The following is an 18,712-nucleotide window of genomic DNA, read 5'->3' on the forward strand; positions in this document are numbered from 1 at the left end:
AGTGGGACCCTGACTTGCCACTCTGCAGTCTGGCTCCTTGTTGGCGAGGTCACTGGCTGTGCCTGCCTTGTTTCCACACTCTGCTCCCAAATCACCTTTAACTGCAGTGCAGCTGGCCTTGCTGTTGCTGACCCCACTTACCACATGTTGGAATGAAAAATCACTGATTACGTATCGAGTTCCCTGGAGACAAGAGATTACTCTGGCTTGGCAGTTGCAGGCGTAAGATAGAGGTTTCCTTTTCATCCAGAATTATATTTATAAAATATGTAAGACAACAACCCAAAATGTTTTATGGAAATTGTTTACAAAAGTATAGGTTACAAGACTGCTATTATGTTGTGTTTGGTGTTTTATGTAGCAAGCATATTGCTTTTTTCTAAATGCCTTACACCACCTTGCTCTTAACTTGGTCCTGTACTTAGCCAAAAAAAGAAGGTCTGATCAGATTCTTTGTATTGCAATATCAAAGACAAATGGATTCCAATGTTTGCTAAAATGCATCTCTGTTAATGATAATGAATAGATAATCTTGACATTTCAGCCAGAGTGTCATTTCTAAGAAGCTTATTTAATAGAAACTATCCCATGTGAAAGAAAAAGAGCTATTTGAATTCTCCACAGCTGTGCTAGTCCCAGTAGAGAAATCGAAACTAACAGATTTGCAATAAGTATTGACTGAAATCTGAAAACTCCTGACAATACCTAACAAAGAACAGGTTAAAAAAAACCAAAACAACAAAACAGTGTGAGAGCTAATGAAATGTATGATCAGGCCCAGCACAAGTAGGTATGATCCAGGATGTGAATTTGGCCACTCTGTTCAACATGCAAATCTTAACAAATATACAGTACAATATAGAATTCTTACCTTCTTTTTTTTAATGAATTCCAAAGACTTGTTGACTTACTGTCAATGTCTGCCCATAAACTGTGTCCTTCAGCTCTTTAAGTACAGGGTCATGAAGAGAGACACTCTTCTTTACCCCTCATAAGAACCCTCAAGCACCATGGTTTAAAGGAAGCACTGCAATGGTGGATTCAATTCCCCTCGATACTCTTACGGTTCACTTAACCACTAAGATAATTCAGTAACTTGAAATTTGCGCTCTCTTTTCACAGACAATTTTTTTTTTAAATAGAATTCAAAAACAGGATTAAAAGAAAAAAATCCACCATATTTCAATTTAACATTTAGAGTTCCTTTCTGTGGGTTTAGTGGGAGTTCTTTAGTTGATTCTTATCATTGTATTATGGTGGACATTACTAGACTGTGATGAACACCATTTAAATTTACCATTAAACATTTAGTATTGTACTTTCCATACTGGTTGTTGTGAATATAATAGCGCATTACAGGTGGAGAAGTTTTGGAAAGAAAAAATTTTATTATTTCTTCTGTTAGATGTCCATGAAATCTTTTCCATGTGGATCTCCCCCTGTATTTAATTGGACTGTCCCTTGCAGATATCTTCCTGCTAGCCCACTGACATTTTTTATTTTGATATACTACAGATCATTTTACTCCTCTATCTTTAAAAACTTCTAACCTAATAAAGTAAGTGACAGCAGCTTACCGAGATCATTGTCCAACAAGTAACCCTCCTAGAGTAGGGACAATGGAGCGACTTTAGGAGTTTGCAGTACCGGTGACTATGCTGAAAGACATACTGAACGACATGCTGTCATTCTCCAGTAGAAATTTAGGCACTTAATTTAGGACCTGAGGGAACAACTGTAGCTGCATTATATACAAAAGCAGATTAAATAATGGTTTTGGTTTTTAAACTTTTGAAATAATTAATCTGACAGGTACTGTTAACAGTGTTTACAAATTAAGTTGACTATGTGGTTATCTTCTGTTTGTGAATTGTGTGGAAAACAATGTATTTCTGTGGGTGGTAGGACAGAAACCAAAAAGTTTATTAGGGGAAAAACGTAAAAATTAATATGTATCACAGGTATGATTAATTCTTGGGTTTTAGACCACAACTTCATTGCACTGTTAATTAAATCAAGGTAGGTGACCTCTTATGAACTTTTTTAAAAGTCTTAAATTCTTCTTTAACCTTGGTACTAAGAGGCAACTTAACTGGACCTTTAGCAGTTCAATTTTTGTAGCAATATTTACATATATCCATCAAAATAGCTGCAAAACTGAATTTGGGTCTGTACCTGACTTTTTTCCCCCCATTGTTGTAGCTATAATTAAAACAGCTCTTCCCAACATGGACAGAGAAGCCAAAGAAGAATACTTTGTGGTCATCCAAGCAAAGGACATGGGAGGACATATGGGTGGACTCTCTGGAACTACAACAGTGACAATTACACTCACTGATGTTAATGACAATCCTCCTAAGTTTGCACAGAGTAAGTGCCATTATGTGTGTATGTTCTCCTATGTAAGAAAGTAATGTAGTGCTTTAGGGTGCATTTTTGTTTTTCTTTTTTATATCAAGCTCTCCTTTTATCATCATACTGCCTAGGTTTGTAATGTAATTTTAAAATATATAACTGCTACTAGAGAAAGATTAATAGTCCTCTGCCTGATTAAGAGCTTAGGAGAGGGAATTACGTCCACAACAGCATACACAGCTCTCTGTCTTCAGTGTTATCCCTCTTACCTCCATATAAATGGTCTTGGGGACTTTTTTTCGTGTATTTATTTGCTCTCAGTGCAGTTGTTTCTAAATGCTAGTTTTAGTTGCTGTTTTATGTGCTTCCATCTCATGCAGACAAGTGACGCCACCAGTAAAAGACATATATAACTGATAAAAGAAATAAAGGTTTGACTAATTAGGTAATAGTGAAGAAAACAGAAAATAAGTCTGAGTCTAGATAATTGTTGATTTTTAATTCAAAATCCATATTTACTACTGTGGTTCCAATGGATATCTTGCTGGGCTAGGTTAAAATGATTTGGTATCCTGCTGAGATTCTCTACAAGCTTTGTTGTCTATTTCAAAGCTGAAGATGAAAAAAGAAGAGGGAAGAGCATAATGACTGGATCAATTTTATTTGGAACAGGTGCAATCTAATGTGGTATTAGAAACTTATCTTCTTATGCAGCTTGTTCTGAAAAATGAAATTTGTAAGGTATGAAGAGTCTGGTTTGGGGTTGGAGAATGTTCACATCTAGACTTTGTATCATTTTTACTTCATTAGAAGTATGTTTTTCTAACAAGGTACTTACGTGCCCAATTCTTTTCCACATATATATGACCTGAAGTCCACTTTTGCCCTGTTCTGAAGACAGGAGGAGTGAAATGGGTTTGTCCTAGTACTCAGCATGTGATAAATACTTTCCTATAGTCTAGAAAATGCACCTGCAGATAGAGAGAGAGAGAAAAAATATTTAAAATAAATAAGCAGAGGTAAAAGCTTGTTTGCAAATATGTATTTTATTACCTCATCTTAGTGGTTTTTAACAGATAAACACTGAGCACAATAAAGGGTATTCTCTCATTATAAAATAAGAAATGCATAGATTTTGTACTTCATATCACATTGAATTGCTTGCACTTGTGTAGTAGTGTTTTCCAACATATGATGACAATTTCCCTGATAATGTAAACATCTGTAGATGAGACTCCTGGTTGAACTGTGTCACCAGAGTGCAGAGGGGCATTTCTTTTATACCTGCAATGTACTGTAGCTCTAACTCTGTGACTACAGATCTACTTTTGCCAGCTTACTTGGCTTTTATATTTGTATCTGCACTTTCTGTCTCAAAAAGCCTTTGCCTGACAGTATGAAAAAAGCCGATCAGATAATCAGCAACACAACTGGTACTGACTGGTACATTTGCTGGAGGTCTCAATAGGAAGCACAGGAGTGAATGCATACGGAGATGAATCTGTACTTTCCCTGTGCAGATTACTCAGATCTGTTCTCCTGTAGTTTGGATACAGTCACACATTGGCTGGGTATCATGATGAAGACTGCATCACAGATCCTTGAAATATATTTTCTCTGTGGAAAATGTAGATTAGTTTTCCTTCAGCAAAGAGTGAGTTGCTGTCTTTGAAGCTGTTACAGCTTGTGTATTCCAGTGCAGAATTCAGGCTACCATCTAGGAATAACCACCCTGTTATAACACTGACCATTATGCAACCTCATTAGAAAAAACCTGCATGTAGTATAACTTTGTATTATGTGTATATTGTATTTAACAAGGATGAGCCATAGTAAATATTATAACTGGATGTTATTACAAATTCTGCCTTTTAAAACTAAGTATTCATAGCATGCTGCCTAGCCTTACAGATTAGTCATGACTCTGGCCTTATACAAGAGCTGATCAAGTCTTTAACGTTTTTTTACACTGTTGAAGCACGGTTTGCATTTGCCTGGAAAGGAAAATATGAAAGGATCAAACTTACAATAGAGCCTAACCAGAATGAAATAGAAATTCATAAGATGTAATACATGCTGCTTTCACAATAAATTGTAATGAACTCGGAAAGCAGTGTGTTTTATCGGTTTATTGTTTCCAGGCAGGACAGAAATGTATATTTATGGCTTGATTTCAAAGAGTGTTAGCCTCCTGGGTTTTAGAAATGAAAAAAATGAACTTTCACTACTTCTATGATCTCTTTGAAATAATTTTAGAGGTATTTTATAAGTCACAGAAGTTTTTAACCTGGCAGTTTACCATAGGATTGTACCGAGAACTGTGCACTGCTGTCAGAACCAAGGGTTTTCAAAGATGCGTAATGTGGATTTTTCAGCTCTGCACTATGACATCTTGACAGGACAATTCATAATTCTTGAGAGCAATTTGTGTAAAAGAGTCAGCTGCATCATAGTAATTTTATTTTTCTTACGCTATTTCGTAAACTATCTTAATAAATCTGAGAGAAAAATACCAACTTAAAAATATAATCAACTGTGTATGGAGATTCAAACCACAAAGTGTGGACAGCAGTGTAAATTATGAACACACAATTTAGTCTCCTGAGGCACTTGATGGCTTTGGCTGCTCATTGTGAGCCATTATGAATATTCTTGAGGAATCTTGATGATCTCCAAATTATCGCTAATAATTTAGCCTAGAAACATTAAAGAAAAAAAAAATCACTTTGGGACAGACTATATGTATAGCTAATATATGTATTTAGGAATTCCTCAGTTTCCTTCCTACTTTCAACTGTTGCTACTGTAATCTGCCTACAGACAGTTAAAGGAACAACTTCAGAACATTTTGCATTTACAAAACTACTATCTGCACATAACAGTAAAAAACGCGTGTTGTTTTAGAACCACTGTGAGGACCGAAAAGTCCAGAACCCTTAGTCTAAAACTGTTTTAATGGTCTCATCTGCTAACCTTGAATTCCTCTTGACTATTTTATCTGCGAAGTAGCACTGCAGTTGACTAGATCACTTATTAACTGTAGCTTCAATAAGTGTAAATTACCAAGAGGTAAAGAAATAGGCGCTCCATAATGAATTTTTGATGTAAAGAATGCATGTGTCTTCTGTTTTTCAGAGTACTGTTAAGAACTGGGAGATATAGTAGTAAAATGGGTATTTTGAGTTTTCTCTTAATAAAATGCTTACTTAAAATAACATATTGCAAGTTCTAAATAGATTTTTGGCACTTCTTAGGTCAGAAGGTTTGAAGCAAGTATTAGAAAAAATAAAAATGCTGACAATTTAAATAGCACTTTCTAGTGGGTTTTAGACTAACGGTACAACCAAATAATAACTACAATAATGATTGCTATGAAAAGTTATTGTTTCCTTTAAAACATAGATGTTGGGAGTTTCTTGAATGTTTCTTAATTAGTTTCTTACCACAAAAGGAAGGTGGAAGGGGTTAAACAAACAAAACCAAATCAAATTAAAATGATCAAAAAAGCAGTAAAGATCTGAAATTGTATAAGGCATCTTTAAAGTGTTAGACCAGTTTTCGACAGAGTAAAAGACAAAGTTTCATAGTTGAATTCTAACTACATGTCCATAAACAAAACGGTAAGTTCAACAGCGTCTGCAGTAGAGAATGTTGCATACTTTCAGTGTTGGAAGTGACTTAATATTTATGTTTGCCAACACTAAGCATCCCTGTAAGGAAGAAGCAGGATACTACTGTAATGAAAAGAACATTCACATACAGTAAACTGAATATTCCTATATAAGGAACGCATTTTGCTGCGTTCAGTAAATAATGTCTGTAAATGTGGTTTGTATCAGTTGGACATCCCAAGAGTTTGCATTGGGGAAGTATAAACAAATAAAGAGGACACAAAAAATACTGGAATGAGGTGTAATGTTTAGTCTTTTCCTCTTATTTGTAAGGTCTGTATCACTTCTCAGTAATGGAAGATGTTGCTCTCGGAGAACCAATAGGAAGGGTGAAGGCAAATGACCTGGATATTGGAGAAAATGCTAAATCATCCTATGATATTATTGAAGGAGATGGAATGGATATATTTGAAATTACTACAGATGCCCAAACTCAGGACGGCATTATTAGAGTGAGAAAGGTAAACTATATCTCTGTTAAAAAGAAATGTTTATTGTACATACAACTACCCACCCAGACTTTACTCTCTAAGAAGATGCTGGATTTGCAAGGATTGTTTTATCTATGGATGAGGTGTCAAGCCAGTGAAGTGATAAAAAAGGATGTATTAGCCATGTCCTTCAAAACTGCCATTTAGGTGACAACTGGGGAGACATCTATGGAAGTATTTTTGGTGCTGGGAATGTGTTAATCTTATCTGGGCTTCTGCACAGTCAAATCATACAGGTTTTGCTTCCTTGGTTCAAAGGAGAAGAGTAGATTAGAATCTGCTTTGTTGGTGGTATAAACTTGCGTAAAATCTTTGCTGAGTATTCATCAAATACCTTTTCTCTATTACTTAATTTACTGTATAGCTGGTCAAATACTGTTCAGAGAAAAAAAAAAATCGTAGTACATTATTTAAATTACCTGATGTGTGAGAGACTTAGTCTTCCACCTTTTCTCATGTTCAACTCTGTTCAATGAATAGTGATTTCAGTGAACCTTATCAAGGAGATCAGTACTGTTTCACATAAGAAGTGCCAAATTCAGGCCCTAAAGAAGGCTACAACTCTTACATCAAGACTGTACCAGCATAGAAAAGGTATGCAAGACTAGGTACTTGCAGGTACACAACAGAAAGACCACCCACTTATATACAGAAATATGGGGAGAGACAGCATATCTAGAACAAAACTTGGCTAGTAAAGGCAATGAAACATTAATTGCATATTTAATGCTCATTACTTTCTGGGGAAGAAGAGAGCCGATTCTCATGCTGTGTTCTGAAAAAGGATATGAACATAACTTATAACGCTGGCATAGAGGGTTTTAAATATGTAGCACAGAGCACTCTGAATGTATCTTTGGTTTGTTTTTTTTAAAGAAACCCAAAACCAAACCTTGACATTCCAGTGAAAAAAGAATAATCCAGTGGGTACACATAATTAATATTCAACTTGTACCCGTAATTAAAGAGGTCAGGCAGAGTACCTGTTTCTCAGTGAGTAGGTCAGCACTGTAGATGTATAATAAAATGATCTGTATTTATCTAAATTTAGATCTGTTTTCCTAAAGAGAAAATTATGATATACGTCCCTAATCTTCCTTCCTGTTATTTATTGTATGCTGTGGCCTCTTTTGTAAACTAAGGCAATTAGCCTTTTGCCCCAGTTCCCTTGGCTTTATTTCATAACTGACTCTCTAACATAATGTTGTTTCATATATTTATTTTGACAGCAATAATAATTTTGGTTCTACTACAGTAGATGATGTATGGAGGGTACTGTTCACCAACAGATTTTCTCCAGCATAAATTCATGGGGTTTAGACAATGCAGAGTAAATTTTCAATATGATATTCTGATTAAGCATGACTAAATATATTGGGGTGCTGTCATTTCTGTAAAGCATATGAAAAGCAATTGAAAAAATGATACAGGAGCTGTGATTGGCAAATTGTGAATATGCTGATTTATAAATCACCATTCATAATTACAAAAGCTTACTAATTTAAGAGCTGCTAAAGAAGCAAGGTTTTCTCATGTTTACTAGAATTTGTGAGAAAGAGCAAATCCCATTAGAGCTTGATTCATACCTGAAAAAAAATCAACAAAATTCGAAAGTACACATATTGAAGGCTTTGACAGACTTCCTGAAGCTTCCTATTTGTGCTCTTGCTGGTATTTGCATTGCAGATTCAGAGTTTCTATGTCCTTTTCTTTTTATCCCTGGGACATTGTAATGCAAATCTTAATATCTTTCCAGTGCTAGGCAATTTGCATCTTTGAAATTTGAATCATTGTGAGACACAAGAGAATTATATAGTGAATATACTGATGTGCTTCAAGACACAAACTTGAATCTCCTATAATGAAAAATTCTAATATTCAAAAGTGTCACAGATTTGTTTTTTATTTGGTATTTCATTCCTTTAAATCCACTGTGTTTTCATCTTTTGTGTTTTAATATGGAACTGTAAAATAGTAAAACCAATGGTGATATGGCAGGTATATTGATAGAATAAAGTAATTGGTTTTGTGTTTCTCTCTCTGAAAAAAAAAAAAAATATACAGAAATAGGAATTGCTACAGTTTTAAGAAATTCCTGAGAGATGTCTACCTCATTTACCCCTATAAACAGAAATGCAGAGTTACCAGAAGTGCAATAATATTGAAGTACTTTCTTATATGATTAGCTCTACAATTTTCCACGTAATGCCTCTCATGTCCAGCAAATAATAACTGCTAGTTTTTTGCATTTCTCACACTGTTCTGGTAGTAATAAAATATTTATTCTTTGTAAAGCTAGTGTAATTTTTTTTTCTTATCTCCAACTAACAAAGCACTGATTAAGTGCATGATTAGTATGCAAGTCATGTCATCACCAACAAATTTGTAGTATTTATCTGATATGTAATTGTAATAGTATAATTCATGAGAGAGAATATTTTGGTAAATTTCTTGTGAAAAGCAAGAAAACAAAGAGTCTTGTTTTCTCTGAGGCTGGTTAATAAAGAGATATCAATATATGCCTAGAAAATTTGCAGGTTGGATTTCTGGGGGTGGGAAGTGATTACATTAAAATTCACTGAATGTGCTTAAATGCACATAACTTTCATCCATCAGCATTATATTCACTTGTTCTTTCTCTGTGGCCATTAGTAAAAGACATTTATCTTTGTCATTCTTAACAGCCACTGGACTTTGAGACCAAAAAATCCTATACTCTGAAGGTAGAAGCAGCCAATGTTTATGTTGATCCTCGCTTCATCAGTGGAGGACCATTCAAGGATACAGCAACGGTAAAAATTGTAGTAGAGGACGCTGATGAGCCACCAGTCTTTTCATCACCTACTTACCTACTGGAAGTGCATGAAAATGCTGCTATTAACTCTGTGATTGGTCAGGTGACTGCCCATGACCCTGACGTGTCTTCCAGTCCTATAAGGTAGTGCTGCTTTAAAGTTCTCTTTGAAAAAACTACTGGCAGAATACTAAGTATATTTTTGATACATTTTATGACACTGTTCTCATGCTGTTTTATTTCTAAGAAAATACCTGTATAGGAATTTTTTTATGATGTTAGATTTATCAGTTCAGATAATTTTCAAAATCACAAAAATGCTCCTTGCCACACGAGTAGTCTTATGAAACAGTAGGAATGCAATGAAAATAAGAAATAGGGTGTATGAGGTCGGGTGGGGTTGAGTCATCAGTGTGTTTCTCTGCAGTTATTTTAAATAATCCATTAGTGTCTGCACTAACAATACTGAGGGTTTTTTCCATGTAGTTGTAAGGTTGTCAAAACATATTTTTGTATTCTTTTGGCTAAACCCATTCCTGGTTTAAACATAGAAAGTCAGAGATGATTATGCCTATATTACTTTCGCATCTTTGATTTACAATATTTTCCCTTTTTGATCTAACTTGAACAAAATCTGTTATTCCAGTTTCATCAGATCAGTGTTTTCTATCTCATTTTGATGAGTACACATCTTCCCCTCCCCCTTTTTAATGGTTAGTATGGTATGATGCAAGTGTTCCCAAAACGCATTTTGCTATGTATAGTACTGCCTGCATTATGAAAACAAACACCAAAACATCAATTTCATAGTAAAGGTATATTTGTAGAGACTCTATTTAATAATAATCTTCACTGTACGTTACTGCCATAGGGAATTTAAGCTACACAAGCAGACTTCAGCATTGTGAGGATGATGCTAATTGTTACAATCTATCACTTGAGACCATTTTCTAATCATCGTCATTTACATCAGATTTGTCGCAGAGCCAAACTGTAAACCTTTAATTAGGGGACCTACATGTTGCATATCATATTTTAGTATTTTCAGAATTAGAAATTCAGAATTTCCAACATGTTTGGATGTATTAGAACTTGTGTATGAATGAAGATGTTGGAGAGTACGTTAGAGTCTCTCATTTTTAAATCATCCTTTCAAAACTAGATAAACGTAGCATTAACTATCACAGATTTCTATACAAATTAATTATTAATGTATTTTCTACTGCAGCACACAACCCAGACAGTGTTAATAGGCACCAAATTTATTTTCTTACCAGAGAAGCTCACAGGATGATCTGATCATAGAAATAGGAAATAAATAAGGGTAGTTACCAAGGTTAGAAAAATTTTATGTAAACAGAAAGAAAAAGTAATATAGAATGCATAGAGTTTGATCTATCACAATTTAAGCAGTGGCTCCAGCCTAATTCTATTATGGCTGTCCACTGGCATCTTTGAAAAAGGGCTTGCACTGCTGCTACAAAGACAGGGTCTCCTGAAAGGTGTGTGAAACCAGCCATGGTGGCAGCAAGTTGGCTTTCTTCCCTTTATTCCAGCTCGATAGTAATTTCTCTTTCAATTTAACCTTAGTTCCTTCCCTCTACCGTGTTCTGCTTTGCTCTTGGCTTAGTGCTGTGCTCCTCTGCCTCTTAATTGTGTCCCCTTTGTTCCTCATCTCAGCCTGGCTTCAACTCTGCTTCAGTTTTACCTTGGCTATTTTTCCAGTCTTGCTCTGTTTCCCTTGAATTCTTTCTAGTCTTGCCCCAAACTCCTAATAATTTAGACCAGCTACAAGCCTACCTACATCCTAAAATAGAGCCTCTTTATTCTGTCCAAGCCTGAAAAATTGAACTGAGTAAAATATTTACTTCATTTCCATTTTTAAATCATTTTATAGATCAAGATACTTTCAAGTTTTTAAAAGCAAAAATATTTTATATGTGCAAACTGAATTAGAATGTTATTACTTATAAAGTCACATAGAAACAATTGATACACATGAAACAGAACTGGCCCAAATACATTACATTTAAACAAAAAGGTAATTAGTTAGTGTGATTTATATCTTCTTTAAAAAAATTGTATGCAGTACTTTGTAAGATTTAATTTCTCTACAGTATTGGCTTCATAGCTAATTAAGGAATATACAAAGCTCAATTTTCTACGCAACTTTATTTTTTTTGTTTGCTCAGCTGATTAATTTGGCTTTATCTGGGATAGCTCTGGAAAGTCCAGATTCCCTTTTTTCATTTTTTTGCATGAAAAAAATTTTAAGGCCAAAAAAAGAGATTTCAAGTTAGTTATTCTACTATTACGGTAGCAAAAATATTCATCAGAGACAAGTAGGTAGCAGACATGCAGTTACTTTCTTTCCAATTCCGGACAAAGTTGGAACATTGCAGGTTCTAACAAAAATACGTGGAAGCATTGTTTTGTTGGATTAGAATGTTTCATTTTCATTGTGCATTTCAAGTGTTTATTCTGTATTGTATCACATATATGATGTAAATTTTATGTATATGTTCTATGATACACTTTCAAAAATACTAAACATAAGTTAAAAATTTGAAAAACAGAATTAAAATATTCTGCACTGTTTTAATACTGCCTGGCCATTTTTTAATGTATTTTTTTCTTTAAAACAGAATTTCAGGAGACAACAACCAGTTGCATGTCAAGGAAATTATATTTTTCAATAGATATCTGTTCTATCAATATTTTGGTTAGACAGAATTTTTGTGTACATTTGTTATAAAAACCCTAGCAACACAAATGAAAATATGAATCAGCTTATGTGCTACCAATACCACATCTGCTTCACTTTAGTCTTATGCGCAAACAGTCAGTAAACTCAGAGTATTGCAGTACCATAAATGAAATAAAACTTGGATATCTCTGAACATGGAAATAGTCTGATAATTGAGTCATGAGACAAACCGTTAAAGAATTTTGAAAAATTATTATAGAAAACAGCCTGGAAAGAAACTTCTATGTTTTCATTTTTTAAAAAAGTTGTTTAACCTCATTTCTATCCAATATAACAGTACTTTGGGTTTTATGCTTGCTTAGAGGAGATGAAACATATTCTCTGATCTTTCCGTCACTTGATCTAAAAAGTATGAAGCCTATCATAGATTTAGAAGCAGGTGTATAGCTGCGTTACCAGTCTGGTTCTGAATCTGCCCACCTTATGAAAATACCTGAAGAGGGTTTTTTAGCAATGTCTTCTGTCAAATGTAGAGTTTTGGCAGTGGTTATTAGTCTGAAATCTCTGTATCAGCCAAATTTAGACACTTTAGATGGATGGAACTAAAGGATGCATATGTTGTATGGGACTTTTCTCGTTGTTGTTGTTGAGCCCTAGTTATGGATAAGCAAAGGCATCTTTGAATGTCTAAGTGATAATGTGATATTCACCTGAATTTTGCTTTCATTATCCGTTTCTCCAATGAATATGAACTATCTCTTCATATCAGTTGTTAGGTTAGTCTAACTATATAACATCTTTCATAACCCAGTGTTTTTAAAATAAACAGCAAAATTTCTCTTTTATCTTTATTTGCTATTCCTCTGTGCGTGTTGCTTAAGGGCCTCGCTCACTTTTAAGCCCGATGGTTAAAAGGATTTACAAATTTGGCTAGTAATTGTAAACATGGTCAGTAGTTTGTCTTATTCTAGGCTAGTCATTTCAGAAGCATGCATCAGTGGCTCACATCTTACCACATCTAGACCACATGCATCTCTTGGGAAAGGGACCCAGTGAATTCAGCTAAGCTAGTTGTAAAGCTTTACTGTACTTTATTTAGTAAGGGTGGTACATTCTGGCTTATAGTGTGTGTGTGTGTGTGTAAATATATATATATATATAAAAAATAATCATTATCTATTTAGCATACAAATCTATTGATTCCAGTAGTACTTACTTCATGTTTTTCTTGTTATTTTATAACCATGGTCTATTTATCTGCAGTAAATCATCTTGGATAAAGCATGATCCAAGTGCATAGAAAAAAAGCATGAGTAATAATCTTTCTCCCTATACTGTATCTGCCCTCCTATAAATCACTGCCCTTCAGTGTCTTTCTCTGTGGAGAGATAAGCTTCAATGCAGCAGGTTTTCCCCATTCATATCGACAGAGATTTCATCTTTGGCAGCAGTTGATCATTTTCTTAATTCACAGCAGGCCTTAAAAACCTAGACACGATATTTTCTGCCTCCCTAATGGTACAGCTGTTTATCTGTCACTAAGTAGCATGTCCAATCTGCCTGGCATTAATAAACAATGGTGATTTACCACTGATGAGGTATCCGTACTGTGATTCAAATCTCAGCAGGTGCAGCAAAAAAGGATTTCTGCTCTTATTTACATTGGTGCAAATAAGGAATAGATCAAATTAAGCCATAACAGCAATAGCAGTAGAGCAGGAGCAGGACTGAGAATCATTTTAAGTCTTCTGTTAAACCACTATGGGCTTGTTCCTATAATTGCCATAGCAGAACCGTAAACTAACCAAAACTTCCCAGTAACCTGTGTTGGGTTTACGGCAATTTCAAAAGATATTATTTCCCAAGATATTATTTTCTCATTTTTAGAGAAATGTATGTTTTATGTATAGCTTACGGATCTTACAATGCATTCCCATTAAAAAGAGTTACAATACCATTATCATGAAAAGACAACTGCAAATGTGCTATTAGTTTTCCCAGGTTTATGACACTGCAGATTGAATTTTTTATTTTTGTAACAAATATTTATCAAATTAAAATCAGGAGAGGGTTTTACCTCTTTGTACTCTTGTAAAGCCATGTAACTTATATTAATGTTTCATTTTGAATGCTGGTTTTGCATTGTGAATAAATACTGTTGGGATGAGATGAAATGCAATATAATAAACTTACAGATGTTACACTCCCAGTTTTATAACTTGAAAAAATGTACTGCAGGAAAACTGTGAATGGAAGTTTAAAAAAGGATTGATCCTTAGAGAAAAGCTGTGTCTTATCTCAATGGAATTTATGTCAAGCCCAGGTTAACTAAACATTAAATAGCATATAAGCATTTCATATTTTATTTCATTTATGGACTGTAAAAATTTCATAAATGTTTGATATCAGAAGAGTTTTTTCTGCATCACTACATAAACATCAAGAATTAAAAGTTAGTTTTAAGTGATGACATCTTAAAAAAAGTTATCTTGATTGCTGTCTGTCTTGTATTTTCTTGAGTGAAATCTAAAACCTGTGAAAGTCTGTAAGGTATTTTTTACTGACTTCACTAGTACCAGAATTTTATTTCTAATACTTTAATTGGAACTAGGGAGACATCAAAATAAGGTTAAGAAACATTTTAAAAAATGATTGCCTTAAGTTAGGCACCTACAGCTTTATTCTTCCACACAAGTGACCTAATTTTCAGAAATGCTGAGGATAGCACAATTCCTGTTAAACCATTGAGAACTGAGTGTGTGAAGCTCACTAGAAAATCAGTTTACTTAAATATCCAAATATAGATGCATGTGCCTAGCTTTAGGCACATATATTTGGAATTTTACCTCCCTGGTACTCTTCTTAACTAAACTACTCATTTTTAAGTGAGTAAAACTAGTTCTTCTCAGAGCTTAAAAACAGAGAACTTAAATGTCTGACAAATCCCATTTCCTAGTTAAACAGGGGTTTTCACTCTTAAGTCCATTAGTTAAGTACCTTACCAGTGTGATCATGCTAGCCTTGCTCTTTAGTAATACAGTCTGTAAACATTTAAACTTTAAGATTTTGATAAATGTTCATAATTGAGAACTAATTTTTTGAAAGTGAACTGTATCTGACACTGAAATAAAAAAAGATGAATGCCATAATCCTAAGCTTTGAAATCAGATCCTAATGCTATGTCTATAGAAATCAATTCTATTATGCTGGAATGGGTTTGAGTTCATCAGAATATGTTTATTGTAGCATATAAAGGAACTTCTCAATCAGAACTTTTTTTGTAAAGTGCTTATGATAAAGCATAAAACCGAATGGAATAACTGATTTTCAGATGACTGTGCCATTGTCACTGTAGCAAAATATGCTGTTGTTCTTTTATCAGTGAATTTTACAGTGTATTTGCAAAAAGTAGAAATGTAATGAGAAACTGACAGTCTGAGTCACTTTCCTGACCACTATATAATGTAATCCAGTCTGATACTGTATCCCAACTCACCCTATTGTGCCTAGATATAATGCAGAACAGATGTAAAAATTGTCAGTGCATGCTGTTAGGTTCTGTAATACATAGACACAATGGCTTAAAAGGCTTTTATATAAATCCACAATTAGGATTCAGTAAAACCCCTTGAAGTCAATTTTTGTTGAACCATATCAATAGTTTATCACTAAACTCTCTCATTTCGTACCTTTCCTGTCAAAAAATTGGAAGGCTTAATTTTGTGATTTAGTTTCCTTTTGCGAATAATACATTCATGAAATAACTCTGTGAAAATGGACAAACATAAAAGCTTTCCTGGAGATCCTGTTCTGAGCTTTAAATCATCATCCTGCTTTAATGCACCATTGGAGCAATCTACTGCAGCTCACTCTTGTTGTCAAGCTAGCTCTGTTTCGGCTGCATAATTTACCTGGACATTCACATTTAGAAAGTCTGACTACTTGTCAGATGAAACTTGTTTTGTTAAAAATCTGTGATGTCAATCCATAAAATAATCAGTCCTTCATTGTTTGAAGTGTTTTATAGGAAAATGGTGATTCACTAAGTGCGTTCTGCCCATGGAGCTGCTTGAACCATAACCAAATAATATGCTTGGTGAATAGTTCATGCTTCATTAATCTGAAATTTATTGGTAAAATAATATTATTCAGCCCTTTTTAAAATAACCATGAAGTCCACCATGAAGTCGAAATTATCATCAGTTACTGTGAAATACCATAGAAACTGTCTGATGAACGTGATGGATTGTGTAATTAACTCTTGATCAGCACCATTTTTCAAAGATGTTACCCAGTGAACCTGAGGGCATTTTATGACCTTCACACTGGGTATATAGCTAATTACTCCTTGGGCAATAATTATTAAGGTTTTTTTAGTCTCAGTTTGTCATTTTGTCTTATAAATTATTATGCCATTGAGCTTCTTAATCCATTTGACTGTAAAACTGCAGCTCTCAGAGGGCTCCCTAAATTGTCTGGTGATTGTATGGATTACACCAACTTCCTTAAGTAGATTACAGGGATGTCTGTTTTGTAGGTTTTCCATTGATCGGCATACTGACCTTGAGAGACAGTTCAACATTAACGCAGAAGATGGGAAAATAACTTTGGCAACACCACTGGACAGAGAAACAAATATGTGGCACAACATAACTATTGTAGCTACTGAAACTAGTAAGTATTTGTGTATACTGGCTTTTAGTTCTGTTGGGTTTATAATTAATTTTAATGATGTGTGCAGTAGAAATGGTATATAGTTCAGTAAAAAGTAAAACACATTGGATTTTTAAATTACAGAATTTTTGAAAGAAAAGTTTCTGCTGAAGTTCCATTTCTTTTAGTTTTCAAAACTGCATTTTTTTTAGTCAGTGCAGCAGTATAGATTTTGAAGAGATACATGAGTACATTTGGACAGGGTATATAGAGTAAATGTTAAAAAATGTTTAAAAAAAACCCCAAACTAAAGCCTTATATTTAGTTAGTTATATTAAGACAGAAAAAATAAAGTTTTGCTATTGTAGAAGTATATTGTAGACTCAACCCAGAAGTTCTTAATGCTGAGTGATATCATGTTTCAATACCATAAATGATTAAGCACATCGGTAATATTGCATGAAAGTAGTCCTATTTGATACATATGAATAAATTTACTCATATACAGCTATAGACACGAACATGGATTGTTCAGATCCACAAAACTGTTGTGACTCATCTCTACACCTAAGTCATTGGGAGCCAGGAGTGTCACCCTGTCAGGGAATATGGGTCCTAGATTTTAATCAAGAAGAATTCTTGATTAATTTGGAATTGCAAGCACTGCTGACAAGATCACATGTGACAATATAATTTATTATTAATATTCACACTGTATTTTAGACTACACATTTGACAAACATATTGCAGCAAAAGAACAGATTTAGAACATAGGTCTGTCATCCCACGTCTTTGTATTAACTGAAACAAACTATGAAAATGTTTCTGCTGACATATTTATTCTACAATCAATGTATATGCGTAATTCCCATACGTGCATATACACTTGACACAGTGTTGTAAGAATATTTGCCTTCAGAGCCTGATGATCAGTGCTGCTAATTCTAGCATGTAGAAAATAGGGTGATGTTAATGCTTGCTTTTCCCCCAGAGTATCTTTTTTAAAGGATATGATACAGAACTTTTAATGCTTGGTTTCATAATACTGCAGCTATGAACATAATGAATGGGAGCATAAAATATGCTTATTTGGCCCATTTTTGTTGTCCAATATTTTTCTGTGGTACTTGTTTTCAAAAACAAACATGTTAGGAATCTGTGACAGGTAACTGAAATACCATATATAAATGAGAAAGATAGGTCGGAGTATAAACTAAGCTCTCAGCTTACAACCCCTGTAAACTGTATTCCTATGACCTACCTTAATAATTTGTGTATTTCATTGCCAGTAGTGCAGCAGTGCCAACAGTGTCCTGTTAATTACTGTTAACTCTTGCAGGCAAACACTACTTTGATAAATTAGCAAGAATAATTTCTGCTTGCAGGAAAGCCAAGCTGAGATAGGGCATCAAACTACATAAGGAAAGAAAGTAAGCTCTGGTTTCATAGGGCATATTTTGCCCAGGTTAATATCAAATCAGTTAATAATTTTCATGTTTTTAAAGGACAAAGATATAAAACTTTCATACTAATTTTCTCGAGATATAAGGAATGTCAGAACATGAGATTTACCAATGGCATGGAAAGCAGAATTATTAGTTTGTGATCCAAAGTTTTCAGACATTGGAATAGTAAGATGTAACATGAAGAAATTGTACATTTTGTTTGCTCCAAAAAGTCAAAAAAGAACAAAATAAAAAGAACAATTTTTCAAGAAACTCCTGCAATTCATTTTTTGTTCTCCCTTACATGTGTGTCAGAGCAAAGTTAACAGAAGTGCACTTTACTAAGCCACATCAGAATCAAGTCTGCCTCTTGCATCTTCAGATTTTTAAAACATAATTATATACTCAAGAATTTTGTAAGAAATCAGCCTTGTCATTAGACTTCATGGGAGCCTCAGCATCTATCACTATTGTAAAATTGCCTCTTATCAGACTGGCTATGAAAATAATAATGCCAATCTTGTTCTAAGCATTTGCGTTCCTGCTGATGGCTTATTTTCGCATTCCTAATACAATTATTTGACATTTACATAAAA

The 18,712-nt window shown here is 34.2% G+C and overlaps 1 protein-coding gene across 1 annotated transcript in view; it reads left to right on the forward strand.

Moving 5' to 3' along the window:
• CDH8 (cadherin 8, type 2) overlaps positions 1 to 18,712 on the forward strand; it is a 150,421-nt gene that overhangs the window by 84,615 nt on the left and 47,094 nt on the right. Inside the window, exons 5-8 of the mRNA XM_010585159.1 lie at positions 2,203 to 2,370; positions 6,300 to 6,487; positions 9,202 to 9,455; positions 16,556 to 16,692. Of these exons, the coding sequence (XP_010583461.1) occupies positions 2,203 to 2,370; positions 6,300 to 6,487; positions 9,202 to 9,455; positions 16,556 to 16,692 (747 nt within the window). The remainder of the gene's footprint in view (positions 1 to 2,202; positions 2,371 to 6,299; positions 6,488 to 9,201; positions 9,456 to 16,555; positions 16,693 to 18,712) is intronic.

This window comes from Haliaeetus leucocephalus, unplaced genomic scaffold (assembly GCF_000737465.1).
Source record: "Haliaeetus leucocephalus isolate CR32 unplaced genomic scaffold, Haliaeetus_leucocephalus-4.0 Scaffold92, whole genome shotgun sequence".
Lineage (NCBI taxonomy): Eukaryota > Metazoa > Chordata > Aves > Accipitriformes > Accipitridae > Haliaeetus > Haliaeetus leucocephalus.